This window comes from Stenella coeruleoalba, assembly GCF_951394435.1.
Source record: "Stenella coeruleoalba genome assembly, chromosome: 20".
Lineage (NCBI taxonomy): Eukaryota > Metazoa > Chordata > Mammalia > Artiodactyla > Delphinidae > Stenella > Stenella coeruleoalba.
The window spans coordinates 12,880,890-12,902,145 of NC_137166.1; the positions used below are offsets into that span (position 1 = coordinate 12,880,890).

Here is a 21,256-nt window from a genome sequence, read left to right on the forward strand (position 1 = left end):
TGGTCCGGGATGATCCCACATGCCACAGAGCAACTGAGCCTGTGCGCCACAACTACTGAGCCTGCGCTCTAGAGCCCGCATGCCACAACTGCTGAGCCCGTGTGCCACAACTACTGAAGCCCACGTGCCTAGAGCCCATACTCTGCAACAAGAGAAGCCACTGCAATGAGAAGCCCATGCACCACAATGAAGAGTAGCCCCTCCTCGCAGCAACTAGAGAAAGCCTGCGCACAGCAACGAAGACCCAATGCAGCCAAAAATAAATAAATAAAAATACATAAATAAATTAAAGAAAAAAAAGAAAAGAATCTGCCTGCCAATGCAGGGAACATGGGTTCGATCCCTGGTCTGAGAAGATCCCACATGCCTCGAGGCAACTAAGCCCATGCGCCACCAACTACTGAGTACACACTCTAGAGCCTGTGAGCTGCAACCACTGAGCCCACACACCACAACTACTGAAGCCCTCGTGCTCTGGGGCCTGCGTGCTGCAACTACTGAAGCCCATGCCCCTAGAGCCTGTGCTCCACAACAAGAGAAGCCACTGCAATGAGAAGCCCACACACTGCAATGAAGAATAGCTCCCACTCACCGCAACTAGAGAAAAGCCTGTGCACATCAACGAAGACCCAGTGCAGCCACACAAAAAAAGAAGAAAGCCCTTGTTGGAGGAGAAAGGGCCTACTTGATTCCTAGTACAGAATGTATTGGCTCCAATACCTAAAGAATCCTGGTTAAGACTTCAAGCTTCATGCGTGGCTGAATCTAGGCACTCAAATGTCATCACCAGGATTCAGTGTCTCCAGCTCCGGGCTTGGGCATCCTCTGTGTTGACTTCATCCTCAGGCAGCCTTCACTGGCAACTCCAGGGTCATGCCCTGCCAACCTAGCAATCCCAGCAAGAGGAGAGGGCTGTCCGATGGCTCATTGCACCAACCTAGGCCATGGGCCTATCCTGGATCCCATTTCTGTGGCCCTCGGGTTGGGATGAACAGTTAGTCCCCAAGCACTGGAGCAGGAGGGTTGGTAGCTCCATACAGACCACATATGCTGTGGTGGGGCTGGGGAGTAGGATGCTGTAACCAGGAGATGGGAGAACGAATGTGCACAGGTGTGAATTTCAAGTGTCCACTTGACTTTATCTCTTGCAGGACCTGGTAGACTGGCAGAAGCCCCTACTGTGGCAGGTAGGCCACTTGGGAGAGAAGTATGATGAGTGGGTCCACCAGCCGGTGACCAGGCCCATCCGCCTCTTCCACTCAGATCTCGTCGAGGCCCTCAGCAAGACTGTCTGGTGAGCCCTGCTCTCGGACCATGGTGGGCTATCCCTCTCTCCTGATGGTGCCAATCAGATGCAAAGGGGAAGGGTCAAATGGATCCCTCCCTGGAGCCCAGAGCTGTACTGTAAGCTCTTGGCAATAGTGGAACATGCCATAGGCATAATCCATTCGTATGCATGATTTTGTCCACTGAGTGACAATCCAACATGTAGCCAGAAACCACTTTGAATGTCACTCCTGTTCTATTCCAGACTCCTGTGAGGGGTTTCTAGCCTTCCCTGCCCATGGCAGACTATTTTGCCTGCAATTAGCCCCTCTGCCACAAGAGGTCAGCACCCATCTAGCTGCACTGTTAGCCAGAAGGACTTTTTTTTTTTTCCTGCCAGTAATTCATCTCAGAGACTGAGACAGACTCACAGCTTCTCTCCTCCTCCCCTCCCCATCCCCCACATCAGTGTCCCCTGGACCGCAAGTCTCCATATGCTTTGTGCACATGCTTTGGTATCATCTCATCCCCCTCTAGTTGAGAGGTGTGTCTCTAGGGAAGTTGGACCCTCTCGAGCTTCTGTGCATGTATATCTCTCACCCTGACGACCTTCCTGCAGGTACAGCGTCCCTATCATCTGGGTTCCCCTGATGCTGTATCTCAGTTGGTCCTACTACCGAACCCTCGCCCAGGGCAATGTCCGACTCTTCACGTCCTTCACCACAGGTAATGTTGGGTCCTTCCTCAATTGCTCCCGTGGATCCTGAAGGCTGGAGACCTTGGTGCTCTCCCTGGTTCTGAGTTTCTGAGAACATAGAACCCTAAACCATATCACAAAGATTTTAAAATGAGGTCTATCTGTAGAAATATTCTTCCAAAAGAAATGTCAGACCTCCCCACCCTCCACAAAATGAGTTTTAAAAAACAACCAGCCACACATTAGCAGGCACTAAATGAAATCATTTCATCAAGTGCTGTAACAATAAAGATGGGGTTTCTCACTGAGTCTAAGAATAGAAAAAGTGTGACCTGGGATTGTTTGTCAGGAAACTAAATGAAGTCATTTCACCAGGTGGCACAGCAGAGAGCTGAACTTGGAATGGTTCACGAACAGAACACAGATTAGAGCCTGGGAGAGAAGGATCCCAGAGTGTCCTAGAATGTCCCCCAGGGCAAAGGCCCGGCGGCAGAAGCCCTGACTCAGAGTAGCAACCCACTAACCTCTACTGAGCACTTATCACATGCCTGGTGCTTTCCAGGGACCATCTCATTTAACCCTCCCAACAGCCCCACAAGAAAGGTACACCCCTTTAGAGATAAGGAAATGGAACCTCGGGAAGTCAAGTGAGCAATTCAGGGTCACGTGGCTGGGATGTAGATGCTAGGTGCCACCCAGGTGGGCAGGGGACAGAGAGAAGGGCTGACATGGGGTGACTTCCAAAGAGCCTGTGAGGCTGAGTCTCCCAGGGCAGCCACAGGTTTGGGCCTCTTCTGCCAGCCTGCCTCCCAAGTTCATCACCTACCTTTGGTCTCCAGGTAATCTGTCACCTGCCCAGGTAATCTGTCCGTCCTGGCAGAACCTGCCTTGGGGAAGTGCTTGCCTATGGCAAATGGCTCAGACAGAGGCCGGGTAGGGGGACAGGTGGGAGAGGGGTGCTGGGAATAGCTCAGGTGGGCTTTCCTCTCCTGATCACGTGTCATGTTCCCAACTATGAGCCTCTGAACCCCTGTCGCTGCCAGACAGAGGCTCCTTCTCTCCACACTCTGAGGCTCTCTCCTGCCTGCCTCGCCCAGGAGCAGAAGTTGAGGGCTGAATGGTTTAGATGAGAGGGGCCACAGCCACAGCACCTAGAGCCCCAGTTTTCCCACCTGGTCCAGGATGGGGAGGTGCTGAGCCAGCTGCAGGAAGTCCCCCAGAGCCCAGGCTGCTCCCGGTCCCCAAGGGTTAATGTGTGCACCCCTCGAGCCAAGGTTACCCTTTTCTGCCCACGCTGAATAGCTCAGGCACAGCACAGGGCTTGTTGCTGAGACGGCCTGCTCACTGAATCACCCACTGTCTGCCAGGCGCTCCCCTAACAATCACCAACAGTGGCAGGGCCGCCAGGGCTGGGGCCAGAGGGGGAATGGGATGCCAGAGCTTTGGCCCAGGTCCCTTTGCAGGATTCCTCCAGAGATGCCACTCGGTACCAGCTCCGGCCTGATGGGCTGATGGGGGTGATGCTGGGGTGAGGGGGCGGGCGGAGCCTTGACCTATAGGAGGGGACTCTTCTGCGAGGCAGGGAGGGTGATTCGATGGCTTCATCAGAACCACGGGCCTCTGCAGAGAGCTGAAATGTGCTGTCTAATAAAGGTCTAGTGTAGGGGGTTAATGGGGCTGTGACCATGATGCCAGCGATGGTGGCATGAGAGCCGCACACGCCTCCCTCACCTGCAGCTCATCAGGCAAGGCACAGGCCACAGGCAGAAAAAAATAGAGCCACAAAGCAAGGCGAGTGGAAACTCAGCAGGGTCCCAGCACAGCTGCTGGACAAAGGGTGCACTGGAGTAAATGCAGGAGACTCAGGGTGCCAAGGAACAGTGGAAGCTGCATGGAGACACCAGTGCAAGGCTGAAATTCCTAGGTGCGTGTGTGAAAATGCTTTGGAAAGCAGAGGGCTTCTGCACATCCAGGCTGGCCCCCAGCGCAGTTCCCGGAGGCACATTAGAGTGAGTGCAGAGCAGCGTCCTAGGCAAGGATTCAGGCCTCCATGCAATTGTGGTGGGAGCCCCAGCAAAGGTCAAGACCAAAGTCTGTGGCCAGGGAATGCTTCTGTATGTCCAGTCCTTTCCCTGCTGACAAGAGAGCTACACAGCGAGGAAGGGCTCCTGCACTCTGGGGCGGGGGAGCTGGGAAACTCCTTCTCCCCCAACCAGGGACCCTCCAGAGCCCTGCAAGGAGAACTGAGAAAACACAGCACAAGGAGGACTGTGTGGAACTTAGATGTACTTTGACTCATTATATTTAAAAATTATAGTAGCTTCTTGTTATATATGAGGCATATTATATTATTATGATAAGTATTAATATACAGTATATTATTCTTATATATAAGATATATATTTATCACATAATCAGGTGTTGTATTCCCTCTGTCTTAGCAACAGCCCTTCACAAGTGATAGGATATTTTACTGTTGAGAAAACACGTAGATGGTACAGAGCCGGGATCTGAACCCCGGTCTGCAAATCCAAAGCCCAGGCTCCCTGCACTTCACCAGAGTGTCCTGAAAGACCCCAGAGGTGTCCAGCCTTCCCTCAAAGTGGGACCTGGCCAACCAGAGCAGCCCAGCCAGGGCTGGATGGCTACTGACAGGGAGTGCTGTCAGCCATGTGTCTCATGCCAGATGTGGACACAGCAGGCCCCACTGATGAGAAATGTCAGACCAGCTCAACGCCTGATTTCAGAAAGATTGGCTGGGTCCTTTGGGGATTGAACCTTAGCTGCGTTGTGTTACTTTCCAGGCAAGGTGTGAAAAATCCTTTCTTAGCTTAGAGACTCATTTGGAACCGTCTATCAGAACGGCCCTGGGCCTGGAATCTGGTCCACAGAGCAGGAAAGTCACCTCTCCTCCTCACCTTCCTGGGCTCTCTCCTTACTCACTAGTTCCCTGTGGTCATTCACACTGGGCACAGTCCTTCAGAAGTGCTTTCTTAAACAGAACCAGAGGCTGCCCCTGTTCTGCCCTTAGAGCAGTACGGGTCAAATCTCATCTTTGTCCAGCCCTCCAGAGAGACTTGGGCTGGCCCACGAATCTCACGAGTGTCTGAGCACCTGCTGTGTTAAGCACAGGAGATACAGAACAAAATGCCCATAAAATGCTCACAACCTGGTGGGGACAAGTGGGTAAAACGGCAGCCATAGCTCAGCATGAGGAAGGATGATGTGGCCTCAAGCCCGGCCCAGGTCGGGGCAAAGGGTGTCTGCAGAGGCTTCTCACAGGAGGAGACACGTGGGGTAAGGAGGGGAGGGAGGGAATTCCAGCGAAGGAAAAGATATGTGTGGGTGGGGAACGCGGGCATCTCAGGAGCCGCAGGTGGTTCGGTTTGGCCCCCGTAGAGGGTGATGGGGCAATGAGGCAGGGATGTGTCTGGCAGGGCTGGATCTCAAGCGAGCTCGAGTGCCAGGCTAGGGGTTTGGACTTTACCTAAAGAGAACAAGGCACCACAGGAGGGTTTTAACAGCATGTAGGGGCAGAGAGTTGGAGTAGGAAGCTGATGCAGCCACCGGGTGATGAGGTAGTGGGGGCGTCAGGGCAGTGAACTGACCCAAGAGATTCTTTTTTAAATTGAGGTGAGATACATATAACATAAAATGAACCATTCTGAAGAGAACAATTCAGTGGCATTTAGTACGTTCACAATGTTGTGCCACCACCACTTTTGTCTAGTTCCAAAAGGTTTTCATCACCCCAAAACGAAACCCCACCCCCACTGAACTTCTGCTCCCCATTCCCCCCTCGTCCAGCCCCTGGCAACCACCAGTCTACTTCTGTCTCTCTACATTTGCCTATTCTGGACATGCCATATAAATAGACTCCTACAGTATGTGGTCTTTTGTGTCTGGCTTTTTTTTTTATTTTGCCAGAAGATATTAAGGAGAGGCAGCTGACAGAGCTTGGTGACAGGTTGGACGCAGGAGACAGGAATAAGTTGAGCCTTAGGTAATGTGTGGAAGTCATTAACCCCCGCACTGAGGTGCAGCTTGGGGTGACAGGGTGGGCAGGAAGGAAGAAGAAGATGATTGGCTTCATTTGGAAGCTGCTGACCTTGGAGGCGGGGCTGTGGACAGCTGCATGGAGATGCCCAGTAGCAAGCGGCCGTCCAGGGCTGAGCTGGAGGCATAGATCTGGGGCTTGTCAGCAGGCAGGTGCGGCTGACATCCTAGATCAAACAGAGCGCATATAAGAGGGAAGGGTCAAGGTTTTGACCCTGGGGACAGAGGCAGTTTCCACGATGGAGCCTGACAAAGGGCATCTAGAGAAGAGGAGAAAAGCCAAGTATCCCAGTAGGCAGGGAGTGGAGCTGTGTGTTCAAACCTTGTTGGTTCCAGTTCCTTGGAGGATCTGAAAATTTGTGGACTCAACCCCCAGAAAGATGCACGCAGATGCATCGTTTGGGATACCACGTCAGCAGGTTCACTCTGAAATCCGACCGAGGACTCTGGGTATTCATAAACCTCAGGATGGGAACTTACGGGGTTACAGACTCAAAAATAGAGTGGTCGGGCTTCCCTGGTGGCGCAGTGGTTGAGAGTCCGCCTGCCGATGCAGGCGACACGGGTGCGTGCCCCGGTCCGGGAAGATCCCACATGCCGTGGAGCGGCTGGGCCCGTGAGCCATGGCCGCTGAGCCTGCGCGTCCAGAGCCTGTGCTCCACAACGGGAGAGGCACAACAGTGAGAGGCCCGCGTACAGCAAAAAAAAAAAAAAAAAAAGAATGTCTAGCTTTAGAAAACAGTTTGGTAGTTTCCCCAAAAGTTAAACGTAGTTGCAGTAGGTGCCAGCAATTCCACTCCTAGGCATATACCCAAGACAACTGGAGACATACGTCCACTCAAAAAATCGCACATGAATGTTCACAGCAGCATTATTCATAATAGCCAAAAAGTAGAAACAACCCAGCTGTCCATCAACTGAGGAGTGGATAAACAAATGTGGTGCATCCGTATTGATAAGGAATATTATTCAGCCTTAAAAAGGAAAGAAGTTCTGATACACGCTACCACGTGGATGAACCTTGAAAATATTGTAAGTGAAAGAAGCCAGTCACAAAAGACCACATACTGGATGAGTCCATGGATACGAAATACACAGAAGAGGCAGATGCAATAGACAGAAAGTAGATTAGGGGATTCCTGGCTCTGGGAAATGGCAGGGGGTGGAGGAAATGAGTAGTGACTGCTAATGGGTAATGGGTTTCTTTCTGGGCTGATAAAAATGTTCTAAAATTGTGATGGTTGTACAACTCTGAGTATACTAAAAACCATTGAATTGTACACTTGAAATGGGTGAATTGTAAGATATGTGAGTTATAGTTCAATAAAGCTGCTCCTTTTTAAAAGAGAGAGCCAGTATAGCCAAAGCAATAGCTTGTGGAGAAAAGAAATAGAGCTAAGAGGGTGAGCATAGACATGAAGAAAACTGTGACAAGAGCTGAAGTGTCGGTGAAGTCGAAGAATGGATGAAGTAGAGAAAAGAAACGAGAGCCGGAAGGACTGCAGGCTGTCCTCCAAGGGCTGGGCATGGGGAACCTCACACTTCATGATAATTACATCTCTCCAGTCTTCTGGTCTCCGGGCCAATCATCTTCAGGTTTTTCGCATCTTCCTCATATGCTATGATTTGAAGTATTGTTCATGAACCCATCTCTCCTTGGGTTTTCCTGGCCCTCCTGGCCCCCCAGTCCCTGGTGGTTAACATCTTCCACCAATAGCCCCCCAGCTCTGCTGGCTTCATCAGAATCGCCCGTCCCTCTCCTCCATGCCACTGGGGCAAGGTCACTTTTTCCTTGTCCGTTCAGGCTTCTATAACAAAACATCACAGACTGGGTGGCTTGTAAAAACAGAAATGAATTGCTCACGATTCTGGAGGCTGGATGTCCCAGATCAGAGTGTCAGCATGGTCAGGTGAGGGCCCTCTTCTAGGTCAAAGACTCATTGTATCCTCCCACGGCAGAAAGGGGAAGAGTTCTCTCGAGCCTCTTTTATAAGGGAATTAGTCCTATTCACCCGTGACCTAATCACCTCCCATCACCTTGGGGGTTAGGTTTCAACATATGAATTTGAGGGAACACGTTCCGACCATAGCACCAGGTAGAGGTCCAGTGCTGGCCATAGCTGTTCCTCTTACAGTCGCTTTAAGGAAGATCTCAGATGTCTAGCCAAATCTTACTCCAATACCAAAGCCAGACAGAGACACCACAAGAAAGAAAACTACCAACTAATATCACGGACGAATATAGATGCAACAGTCCTCAACGAAACACTAGAAAACTGAATCCTAGAACATATGAAAGGATTATACACCACCGCCAAATAGGATTTATTCCAGAATGCAAGGGTGGTTCAACATCGGAAATCCATGTAATACCCCACATCAACAGTCCTCTGAGAGGACTTCTCCTAAGCCCAGCATAGATCGTCACAGCCTCCTTCCCATTTTGATTCAAAGGCCCTAATAGTGGGGCTGGGCCCCATAGCTGCTGGGCAAAGGGCAGCAGCTCCTAAGGTGACAGGGCCTTGAGACAGGACCTCTGGAGCTACCAGGCACTGCTGTGCCCTGGGGCTGTCTGCCCTGACCTTGCCTCTCTCCTGCCCCTCTGCAGAGTACTCGGTAGCCATGCCTGAGTCCACGTTCCCGGGCCTCTTCATGCTGGGGCTGCTCCTCTGGAGCCTCGTAGAGTACCTCATCCACCGCTTCCTGTTCCACATGAAACCCCCTAACGACAGCTATTACCTCATCATGCTGCACTTCATCATGCACGGCCAGCACCACAAGGTGAGCAGGGCAGGCTCTCACCCGGGTCCCACCCATGGGAGCTGCCCGTCTTGGTGGGAGTCAGGTTGAGAGCGAGGGGAAATGTGACTGGGTGTGACTGGGTCCTAACCTGCACCGGGCGTGGACAGAGTGAGCCTGTGTGTCCAACTTGAATCCTCACAACAACTTCATTCCTTCATTTATTCATTCATTCAGTAAATGCTCACTTAAGTGCTCACTAGGTGCCGGGCACCGTTCTAGACACCATTGAACAAAACAGTCCAGAATCACTGCCCTTGTGGAGCTTCATTCTGAAGATGGGGCTACAGTTCTCCCCATTCCACAGACTGGCAGACTGAGGCTTGGGGAAATAAAGGAACTAAGGAATTCACCCAAGGTCACACCTGGATGTTGTCCCCTGTGGAATCCAGAGTCTGTGCTGTCAGCCATCCACCCCACTGGGGCTCCTCAAGGGCAACATGATGGTCCCAGCAGCTGCGATTGGAAGCCAGGTGTGCCCAGAGGAAGTTGTGTCTCCCTGCTGCTTCTCTGTCCCTGCGCCATGCTGTTCTCGGCCTATCCCAGGGTCTCCATCCTCCCCGCTCCCTTCCTTCCTTCTTTGTCCTGGAGCTGGTGTTCTGGCACATGGCCAGCAAGTCCTGCTGCTCCTGGTCAGAGGGGAGGGAGGCCCACATCGGTATATTGCTCTTTCTCTGTCGCCTGATTTCTCTCTCCTCTTTCAGCCCAGAGAGGGTCTCTCCTCAGAATACTCACACAGTCTCTAAAATCTTACCTGTCTGCCAGGCCCTTGGCTTGTGAAGCTCCGGAGCCAAAGACTAGGTTCTTTTGTTGTCTGGTTCACTGTGACAACACCCCCTTGGAACAAAGAAGGCCACCTGGGGTGGGGGACCTGCCTGTTAACACTTCCAGCATCGTCTACCATGTGCGCCTTCATCACCCTCGGGCCGTGTCCAGGTGCCCCGCCTGGTACTTGGGGTGGGGGGCTGGGCCTCCTCCCTAGCACCGAACAAATTCCAGAGCCACAGGGGCCTCTTCAGCATAAAGAGGGACTCTGCTCTGCGAGCACCCTGCCCACATCACACCCACCCCTGTTTTCTTGGCCGGTTTTCCAGGTCCCATCCTGGCTTGGAAACTGGGGGTGGGACAGACTCTCCAGGGCTTCTAGTCTTGGTGGCCCACCCTCCCCAAAGCCACCGAGGGTGCTAAGCCTACACCCTCCCTGGACTGTCTGGGCTGCTCTGCCCCATCCCCCATGGGAGCACCTCTGGGCCGGCATGCTGTGTGTGACCACAGTCAGGCCCTGGGGCCCCGGGCTGCGTCCTGACACATGAGCCCCTCCATCCACAGGCACCCTTCGACGAGTCCCGCCTGGTCTTCCCCCCTGTGCCAGCCTCTCTGGTGATAGCTTTCTTCTACGTGTTCTTACGGCTCATCCTGCCCGAGGCGGTGGGGGGCACTGTGTTTGCAGGTGGCCTCCTGGGCTACGTCATCTACGACATGATCCACTACTACCTGCACTTCGGCTCCCCGCACAAGGGCTCCTACCTGTACAACCTGAAGGCCCACCACGTCAAGCACCACTTTGCACATCAGCAGTCAGGTGAGGACCTGCCGGTGCCTCCCCACTTCCTCGTTTGTTCATTTCTTATTTGACAGCTACCCCTGAGCTTCTAGCCAGGGCCAGGCACGGTTCTGGGGATACACAGTCAGCAAGGCAAGCGTGGAACTCCCATCCTAGTCCCTGGTGCAGGGGGCTGTGCAGAGACAGACAAACAAGGAAACCAGTAAATAGCAAAGACCATTCCAGACAGTGATAAGTGCCACAAAGAAAATAAAGCAAAGTGATGTTAGAGAAACCATGTCAGCAGGAGAGGGGACCCACCCTGTTTAATAATATAGAATATGAGTCACAGATGGGATTTTACATTTTCTAGTAGCCACATTAACAAGTAAAATTAAACCAATGAAGTTAATTTTAATCATATAGTTTATTAAGCCAAATACAACCAAAATATTATCATTTCAACGTGTGATCAATATAAAAATTGTTGGGCATTCCCTGGAGGCCCAGTGGTTAGGACTCAGAGCTTTCAGCCTGAGGACTCAGCCTGCCGTGGGCCCAGGTTTGATCCCTGGTTGGGGAACTGGGATCCCTCAAGCCGTGCGGCGTGGCCAAAAAAAATAAAATTGTTAATGAGAAATGTTACATTCTTTCCTTCTAGTAAGTCTTCGATATCCGGTGTGTATCTTGCACTTACAAGCCTGTCGCCATTCAAGGGCTAAATGTTCATTGGAAATACTTGATCCATATTTAGAGTTTATAAAATTTACAGTCAAAAAAGTAGATTCACATACATGAGTTGCTCCGAACGTGCCTAAAAGTTCTCCAGTAACTGAATCGAGTATAGCTTTTTACATTGAAATGTAAGTTAATTAAAATTAAATGAAACTGGGAATTTAGTCCCTCCATAGCTCAGGCCACATTTCCAGTGCTCAGAAGTCACATGGGCTAGTGGCTACCCTGCTGGACAGCAGAATGCTAGCTAAAGTGGTCCAGGAAGGTGTCACTGCAGAGACGTCATTAGAGCTGAGACCTGAATTAGGAGAAGCCAGCATCCAATGTCTGGAGAAAGAGCCTCCCAGGAGCAACAGGTGCGAAGCCTTGAAGCAGGAATGAACTTGGCATCTTCAAAGAGAAGGAGGCGGCTGGAGTGTGAGGCAGAGAGAGGAAGAGGCAGGCAGCAGCCAGGCTCTCCCAGGAAGCCAGGCCAGATAAGAAATTTGGGGTTATTCCAACGGTATCCTTGGGAGTCTAGAAACACTGGTACCCTGCTCTTGACTCCTGCCAGTATGGCCCTGAGAGTTGGAAAGGCCATCGGGGACTATGTTGAAATCTTCCCCACGTGCTAGCCCCAGCTAGGCTCCCTTCCAAGCAGATTGACTCCTTCAAGAATGCCTCATCTTCTCCCCATTTGTCTCCCTCTCTAGGATTTGGCATCAGCACTAAATTTTGGGATCACTTTTTCCACACCCTTATTCTGGAAGAACCCCACCCGAAGATACAGTGACAACTCCCAGCCCTGTTGTCCTGCCCTCAGCCCCGCTGTGGCCCCTACCCCAGTCCACCCCCGTCCAGACCCTGCAAAGAAGGTTTGCTTGACCAGGCAGTGCAGGCTTTGTCCGGCCCTTGGGCTTGGTGGAGGGTGCTGGGGAAACCCTGAAGCCCGAGGCTAACCCTGAGACTGCCGTCCTGACCCAGCACAGGAGGGTCACGTCCACTTGGTGGCCCACTGGCCCTCAGGGACTAGCTCTTTCCTGGAGCATCCCAGCCTCTTCACTCACACCCCCGCCCAGTGCCTTAGCCCACAGGACTGCTTCAGGACCCAGCCAGTGGGGACTTTCCTAAGGGGAGTGAAGGCAACTGACCCCTGGGACCAGCTGGTGTCCCACCTGTGTCTTAGCACCCTGGAGCTGCCAGTGTTAACAGTGAAGAGCGGGGTCTGCAGGGCCATGGCCCTCGTCTTCCCCACCTTCTGTCGCCGGGGAGTGTGTGGTGGTTCAGGCTGTTCTCCTGAGGACTGGAGGACACAGAGGTGGATGAAGCACTGTCCGAAGAGGAGAAAGCAGGAAGCCTCCTGGGGCAGCACCTTTGTCCCTTGCCAATGACAAATGCCAGCTGCATCACCAGGTGCCTCGGGCTGTGACACATCCAGCGCCCACACGCCTGGCCCTCACCTGTCTGTGCAGGTGGGCCGAGAGTAGCTGTTGCGGGTCTCAAGCCTGGAGGGAGCCCACGCCCCTTTCTTTAGGAAGCACCAGCTGCTCTAGCCGTCTCTCCGCCTCCAGAATCACAAAGCTTTTCTCCAAGGGAGGCTGAAGAGACCTCTCCGTGGATGGGAGCCCCATCCTGTCCCCAGCCATTCTCGACCTCCACCTGGCATACGTGGGCCCCTGCCCGCCTCACTCAGGACCCTTCCAGCCAGTGCCTCCTTAAGCCGAGAAGAAGCCTTGATGCGGTGCCTTATCTCCCAGCCCCTTCCACCCCAGCGGACGAGGTTCCCCCCCTTTCTTCCTCATAACCAAAACCCTCGCTGCTCATAAGAGGGTCTTATTTATAAACTCTATAAATACCCTTAGTCGGGCCCCAGACCAAGTAGCTGCTCAGATTGCCCTTTCTAATCCTACATGTCGAGCTTATGTAAAAACGTTTTTGTCTTATTTTTGTTCCCTTCTTACCCACAAACCGTTACTACTTGAAACTTTTTAAAAACTCGATGTGTGTAAAGGCTAAAGGGAAGCAGTTTGACCGATCCTGTGATTTGTACTGTTTACTGCGGGGTTATTTAAAGATTTTGGAATAAATATACAAACTACCGTTGTGAAATAAAGGTGTAAATAAATTGTATATTTTGAAAAATAAACACATTGGAAAAGAAACCAAAAAAGATGAGGTGTTACTTGCTGATGGCGACTCACCAGACTTGGTCGAGGCCAGGGAGGCGCAGAAGGGTTGGGGGGGTGTGGCTGGTTGAGCAGGAAGGAGTATTTATTCGATCGCTGACCAGGTTGTGTAGACTTGCTGGGGTATAGTGATGATAAAAAGCAGACCAACCCCCATCTTTTTATTCGATTTTATTACTGTTTGGTTTTTTTTTTTGGCCACTGCCTCGGGGCTTGCGGGATCTTAGTTCCCCGACCAGGGATCAAACCCACGCCATTCACAGTGAAATCGCGAGGCCCTAACCACTGGACCACCAGGGAATTCCCTCGTTAACTGTTTTTAAATTCTCTGCAGACAGCATCTCTCCCTCACTGCTTATACCTGGAGGTGGGCATAAGGGGGCGTCACTCCCACGAACTGCCTTGGTACACAACAGAGGAGGTGTTTCTTTTGGAATTCATCAGACCACAGCTAAGACTCTAGTTGACTTTTCTAAGGCTCCAGCAACAAATGCCCAATGTAGGAACTAGAACTTCAGGCCAGCTCAGTCTGGGTGAAACAGTTTCCCAGGATATCGTCCCAAGCCACCACATCAGAACCACCTATGGAACCTATCAAACCACAGATCCAAGTCCTCAACACTCAGAGTCTCATTCAGTAGGTGCGGCAGAGGTGGGCTCTGCATTCGCCTGCACAAGGATGCAGAGGCAAAAATGAAAGTGGAGGCAAGCTGATGTTGGCGAGACTGTGGCCACATGGAGGGGCCCCTGCTCCTGCTGCCTCTCCCTGCTCGAGAGAGCAGCTCCCAGCCTAAAGGTTAGGGTGACCTGTCTGAGCCAATCCTCCCTCAAGCTCCTGGAATCAGGCCATCGAAGCAGCAGAAATCCAACCTCCATTCCCTAGATGCTGTTGGGAATCCAACCATGGAGCATCACTCCCCAGGGGAAGGAAGAAAGAAAAAGCAGGAGTAAAGGAAGAGATCAACTAGTTGTAAATATGTGAGTCCACCGGAGACAGGCCTAAGATGAGCAAGTTTGAGCAAAACATTAATTGGAAAAAAAAAATTCTTTGAAAAGATTAAAACAGGGCTTCCCTGGTGGCGCAGTGGTTGAGAGTCCGCCTGACGATGCAGGGGACACGGGTTCGTGCCCCGGTCCGGGAAGATCCCACATGCCGCGGAGCGGCTGGGCCCGTGAGCCATGGCCGCTGAGCCTGCGCGTCTGGAGCCTGTGCTCCACAACGGGAGAGGCCACAACAGTGAGAGACCCGCGTACCGCAAAAAAAAAAAAAACACAAAAAAAAACAGAGCTAGTAAGAAGTGTCAAAATCTATGTGAGTTTGTAGCATGGTAATGAGAAGATTTAGGGGGAAAAAAGAAACAAAAAACAAGCCAATCTATTAATGAAAAGGTCCACTCAGTGAATATTGGACAGACTCCCCCAGAGCTTCCTACTGTGCTGGCTAGAACTTTCCAGGGGGTTAGGAATTTCCACAAGGCCTTGGAAGGGAGAGAATGAGCCCCATCCTACAGAAGAGAACCATATAGAAAGTGCCCTTAACCTCAAGCCAGTTGGCACTCACAGTGCAGTCCCTTCTGGAGTCAGAGAATTTTATCTTCAAGTGCAAGAGACCCAAGGAGGAGTCAAAGATTAGATGCTAAAGCCAGCAAGGGACATTATCAAGATGCCAGCGCATCTAGCATGATGGGAAAGCCTGAAGCTTGGAGCACGTGATTATTTCTGTAGTGGGAGAAGACAGAAAAATCATCAAGCAAGTTTAATGTTTACGTGGGCGAAGGGCCATTTAAATTCTGATCAGTGTAAAGTAAATACGCAGGTTGACTGACTCTCAATGACCCTAGCAACTTACCTGATTCTCTAGCAACAACCCAGCTGCCCTGGCAGTGGACAGGGCCATAGCCGTTATCTTTATTTCTGGCATCGCTCTACCTCCAGACATGCTGTCTTTGGGCGTTTCTCAGCTGACCTGAAGAACCACCCTCTTAACTTGACTCTGTTCCACTCCTGCATTGGCTCTAGCCTCCCATCTCTGTCTTTGAACTTTGTACTGTTTCTAATTGTGCTCAGCGCAAAGCCTAACTTGTAACAGGCCCCAATAAGTGTTAGTCTTATCTCTGTCAGATCTCTGGCAGGTTACATTGTTTGGATTTGGTTTTCCACCGGTTCCCTGGCCTCTGCTGCCCTCTGGTGACAGCATGCGGCTCTGCCCCCTTATGACTGGAAATCAGATGTCTGTGATTGTAAAATTCCATCACTTTTCCACCTTACCTGTTCTCTTAACTTACTGTTTTGTCTCATCTACTGTTTTTGAGAGGAAGATGGAACTATACATATGAACTTTCCAGTTCTAACTTTCTATAAAGATATGATGGTTGCAAAACAAGATGGAGATTTCTTTACAATGAGGTAATAACGGCACAATGAAGAACTGTTACCTATTAAGGTTGCTACAGGGTGAATGTGAAATTTGGAAAATGCCAAGAGTCTCATCTGCACTCCATCCCAGACACCTTATTAGCTTATAGTGGGGGAGGTGGAAGAAGGAGTGATAAGAAAAAGAAGAAAAAATATCATTTTGGCAAAAGCATAAAGGTAGGGGGCTGTCTTCATTTAGGTTCCCTAAAAAGCAAACCTTAAAACAAGAACATTCATGCATGTAGTTTATTTGGGAGGCAATTGCAGAAATAAAGAGTGAGAAATTGGGAAAGATTAGACAGTGGGGGAGCCAAATAAGAATGAGTATGTGAAGTTCTCATACGGATTCCACAGGGGCATCTTGAGAAGCAGACAGAATACCTGCCAGAATTGTCCACCTAAAGGACATGAGGCTGGAACATTTACCCACAGCTTCCTCTCCTATTGGTTGAGCATTGGTGTCAACACCCTTCTCACTGATGTGCTGTCCCAGCATGCAACGCAACCAGATTCCTTGGCTTTGACAAAGGTCCTGGAACAAAAGCAGAAAGACAGATGTGTGCAATTGAAGTGGGATGCAGTCAGTACAAGCTGAGTGTGAGCTTGCTAGGAATTATCCACCAGAACTGTGGCTGAGTTCCCACAGAACCTTCCACCACAACTGAGGTTAAGACCAGAGGTGGACTGAAGGGATATGACAAGGATCCCAGACATGTCTGCTACAGACCCCAAAAGGCTAGATCCGCAGTGGAAGAGCAAACCAGAAGTAAAACCACCTTCCCAGGGCACTGCAAGTAAAATTACCTGCATGGAGTGGAGAAAAAGCTCTTTTGAGAATATAGAACCCCAAGCATAGCCCTCATGGTGGTCTGAAGTGTGGATTCACATAAACTGTGTGGTTTGAAACACCTCAAGTCAAAATTTTAGTGTAAAATATCCCAGACAGGTGGAGCCACAAGGCTCTCAGGAGAAGCACTTATAAATTTTGGTGGAAAAATATGTAGCTTCAATCCGGGCCTCAAAAAATTCCCACAGGGCTTCCCTGGTGGCGCAGTGGTTGAGAGTCTGCCTGCCGATGCAGGGTACATGGGTTCGTGCCCCGGTCCGGGAAGATCCCACATGCCGCGGAGCAGCTGGGCCCGTGAGCCATGGCCGCTGAGCCTGAGCGTTCAGAGCCTGCGCGTCCGGAGCCTGTGCTCCGCAACGGGAGAGGCCACAACAGTGAGAGACCTGCGACCGCAAAAAAAAAAAAAAAAAAAAAAAAATTCCCACAGATAAAATTCCAAGGACTATAAGCTCACAATAAAAACAAACAGGGAAAGAAGGCACCATGAGTAAACGCTGATAGAAACAACATGCAACAAATATACCAACAAAGACATCAGACATAGGAATTATGAGATAGGCTAGATACTTACCATTTACTCTCCAGATTCACTCTCCCCTTCTTTCCCATCCCTCTCAGTACCCTGTGAGGCTGATCTGTGTGAACTGCATCAGTGTGTTCTTTTGCATATTGACTGCCAGTTCTGCAAATACAGGCACTGGCAAGAGACCGGCGGTCCAGGTGTTTATACCTGGAACTCTTTAATTTACTTCAGCAGTGGTTTGTAGTTTTCAGTGTACAAGTCTTTTCACCTACTTGGTTATATTTATTCCCAAATATTTTATTCTTTTGGCTGCTATAGTAATTGGAATTGTTTTCATAATTTCCTTTATTGTATTTTTCATTGTTGGTGTATAGACACACAACTGATTTTTGTGTTAATCTTATATCCTGCAATTCTGCTGAATTCCTTCATTAGCTCTAGTAAAATTTTTATTTTACATACAAGATTATTACATACAAGATTATGTCATCAGTGGACAGAGACATTTTTACTTCTCGTTATCCAGTTTGAATGCCTTAAGTTTTTTTTCTTGACTAATTGTTCTGTCTAGAACTTCCAGTACAATGTTGAACAGCACTGATGAACATGAGCATCCTTCTCTTATTCCTGATCTTAGGGAGAAAGCATTCAGTCTTTCACCATTAGATATGATGTTAGCTGTGGGTTTTTCATAAATGTCCTTTATCAAGGGGAAGTTCCCTTCTGTTCCTGGTTTGCTGAGTGTTTCATCATGAAATGGTGTTGAATTTTGTCAAAATTTGTTCCTGCTTCAATTGAGATGATCATGTGGGGTTTTTTCCTTTGTTTTATTAATATGGTGTATTATATTGATTTCATATGTTGAACCACACTTTCATTCCTAGAATAAATCTCATTTGGTCATATAAAGGCGTACAATCCACTACTGTGTTTTAGGATTCAGTTTTCTAGTATTTAGTTGTGGATTTTTTCATCTATATTCATCAATGGTATTGGTTTGTAGTTTTCTTTCTTGTGGTATCAGGGTAATGCTGGCCTCATAAAATGGGTTAGGAAGTGTTCTCTCCATTTATCTTTTTGAAACAGTTTGAGAAGGATTAGTGTTAATTCATTTTCAAATGTTTTGTAGAATTCACCAGTGAAATCATCTGGCCCGACCTTTTATTTTGGAGGGAGGGCTTTGATTACTGATTCAGTCTCTTTACTTGTTATAAGTCTGTTCAAATTTTTCTATTTCTTCTTGAATCACTTAGATTATTTGTGTGCGTCTCATCTAGGTTATCTAATTGGTTGGTGTACAATTGTTCATATATTCTCTTACAGTCCTTTTATTTCTTTTTTATTATTATGGAAAGAACACTTAACATGAGGTCTACACTCTTGACAATTTTTAAAGTGTACAATATATTATTGTTGACTGTAGGTACAATGTTGTACAGCAGTTCTCTGGAGCTTATTCATCTTTCTTGACCGACACTTGATGCTCAATGACTAGTAACTCCCCATTTCCCCCTCCCACAGCCTCTGGAAACCACCATGCCTCTTTTTGATTCTATGAATTTGATGTTTTAGATACCTCTTATAAGCTGAGTCATGCTGTATTTGTCTTTCTGTGATCAGCTTATTTCATTTAGTATAATGTCCTCGAGGTTCATCCATGTTGTTACATATTGCTGAATTTCCTTCTTTTTTAAGGCTGAATTCTATTCCATTGTAGGTATATACCACATTTACTTTATCCATTCATCTGTTAATGGACATTTAGGTTGTTTTCACTTCTTGGCTATTGTGAATAGTATTGCAATGAACATAGATGTGCTATTTCTTTGAAATCCTGATTTCAACTATTTTGGTTAAATACCCAAAAGTGGGATTGCTGGATCATATGGTAGTTCTACTTTTAACTTTTTGAGAAACCTCCGTACTGATTTCCATAATGACTGCACCATTTTCCCTCCAACAGTGTGCAAGGGTTTCAGTTTCTCTACATCCTCACCAACACTTGTTGTCTTCTTCTTTTTTACAATAGCCATCTTGATAGGTGTGAGATGATATTTCATTGTGGTTTTGATTTGCATTTCCCTAATGATTAGTAACGTTGAGCATTTTTTCACATGCAAGTGGGCCATTTGTAAGTCTTCTTTGGAGAAATGTCTGTTCAAGTCCTTAGCCCATTTTTTTCATCAGGTTATTCATTTTTTTTATCATTGAGTTGTAGGAGTTCTTTATATATTTTGGAGATTAACCCCTTATCAAATATATGGTTTGAAAATATTTTCTACCATTCCATAGGTTGCTTTTCCACTCTTGTTTCTTTTGCTGTGTAGAAGCTTTTTAGTTTAATATAATTTTACTTATTTTTGTTACCTGTGCTCTTGGTGTTGTATCCATGAAATCATTGCTGGGGTCAATGTCACAAAGCTTTTCCCCTATGTCTTCTTCTAGAAGTTTTACAGTTTCAGGTGTCATGTGTAAGTCTTTAATCCATTTTGAGTTGGTTTTTGTGAGTGATATAAAATAAGGGTTCAATTTAATTTTTTGGCATGTGGATATGGTTTTCCCAGCACTATTTGTTGAACAGACTATCCTTGTCCCATTGTGTATTCTTGGCACCCTTGTCAAAGATCAGTTGATCGTATATATGTGGATTTATTTCTGGGTTCTCTATTCTGTTCCATTGGTCTATATGTCAGCTGTTATGCCAGTACCATAATGTTTTGATTACTGTAGCTTTGTAATATATTTTGAAATAAGAAAGTGTGATTCTTCCAGTTTCGTTCTTCTTTCTCAAGAATGATTTGGGGGCTTCCCTGGTGGCACAGTGGTTAAGAATCTGCCTGCCAATGCAGGGGACACCACAGGTTCATGCCCAGGAAGATCCCATGTGCCGCGGAGCAACTAAGCCCGTGCACCACAACTGCTGAGCCTGCACTCTAGAGCCCACGAGTCACAACTACTGAATCCCATGCGCCTAGAGCCCATGCTCTGCAAAAAGAGAAGCCACTGCAATGAGAAGCCAGTGCACCACAATGAAGAGTAGCCCCCACTCACCACAACTAGAGAAAGCCTGCATGCAGCAATGAAGACCCAATGCAGCCAAAAATAAATAAATTTTAAAAAGAATGATTTGGCTATTTATGATCTTTTGTGTTTCCATATTAATTTAATTTAATTTAATTTAATTTAATGCTGCATGAGGGATCTTAGTTCCCCAACCAGGGATTGAACCTGCACCTCTTGCAGTGGAAGCATGGACCATTGGACCACCAGGGAAGTCCCTCCATATTAATTTTAGAATTGTTTTTCTATTTCTCTATAAAGTGACATTGGGAGTTTGATAGGGATTGCATTGAATCTGTAGACTGCATTGGGTAGATGCTCATTTTAACAATATTAAGTCTTCCAATCCATGAACACTCGTCTTTAGATTTATTTGTGTATTGTTTAATTTCCTTCATCAGTGTTTTGTAGTTTTCAGTGTACAAGTCTTTTACCTCCCTAGTTGATTTATTATTCCTAAGTATTTTATTCTTTTTGGTGCTATTGAAAATGACATTGTTTTCCTAATTTCCTTTTCAGATAATTTGTTGTTAGTGTATAGAAACACAACTGATTTTTTACGTTGATTTTGTATCCTGCAACTTCACTGAATTCATTTATTAGTTCTAACAGTTTTGTGGGCTTTTTAAATGCCGTCTTTAGAGTTTTCTATAGATAAGACCATGTAATCTGCAAACAGGTACAACTTTACTTCTTTCTTTACTATTTTGATGTCTTTACTTTCTTTTTCTTGCCTAATTGCTCTGGCTAGGACTTCTATTATTATATTGAATAGAACTGGTGAGAGTCAACATCCTTGCCTTGTTCCTGATCTTGGAGGAAAAGCATTCAGTTTTTCACCACTGAGAATGATGTTAGCTGTGAGCTTGTAATATATGGCCTTAGTGATGTTGAGATAATTTCCTCCTATTTCTGATTTGTTGAGAGTCTTTAATCATTAAAGAGTTTTGAATTTCGTGAAATACTTTTTCTGCACCTATTGAGATGATCATATGTTTTTATCCTTTATTCTGTTACTGTGGTGTATCACATTAATTGATTTTCATATGTTGAACCATTCTTGCATCCTAGGAATAAATCCCACTTGGTCATGGTGTATGATCCTTTTAATGTGTTGTTGGATTTGGTTTGCTAGTATTTTGTTGAGGAT

The 21,256-nt window shown here is 47.9% G+C and overlaps 1 protein-coding gene across 1 annotated transcript in view; it reads left to right on the forward strand.

Annotated features, from left to right (window-relative positions):
- Nucleotides 1–13,284, forward strand: part of FA2H (fatty acid 2-hydroxylase) — a 51,664-nt gene extending 38,380 nt beyond the window's left edge. Inside the window, exons 3-7 of the mRNA XM_079907609.1 lie at nucleotides 1,152–1,294; nucleotides 1,886–1,992; nucleotides 8,628–8,800; nucleotides 10,148–10,400; nucleotides 11,789–13,284. Of these exons, the coding sequence (XP_079763735.1) occupies nucleotides 1,152–1,294; nucleotides 1,886–1,992; nucleotides 8,628–8,800; nucleotides 10,148–10,400; nucleotides 11,789–11,868 (756 nt within the window). The 3' untranslated portion in view covers nucleotides 11,869–13,284. The remainder of the gene's footprint in view (nucleotides 1–1,151; nucleotides 1,295–1,885; nucleotides 1,993–8,627; nucleotides 8,801–10,147; nucleotides 10,401–11,788) is intronic.
- Nucleotides 13,285–21,256: the final 7,972 nt, after the last annotated feature.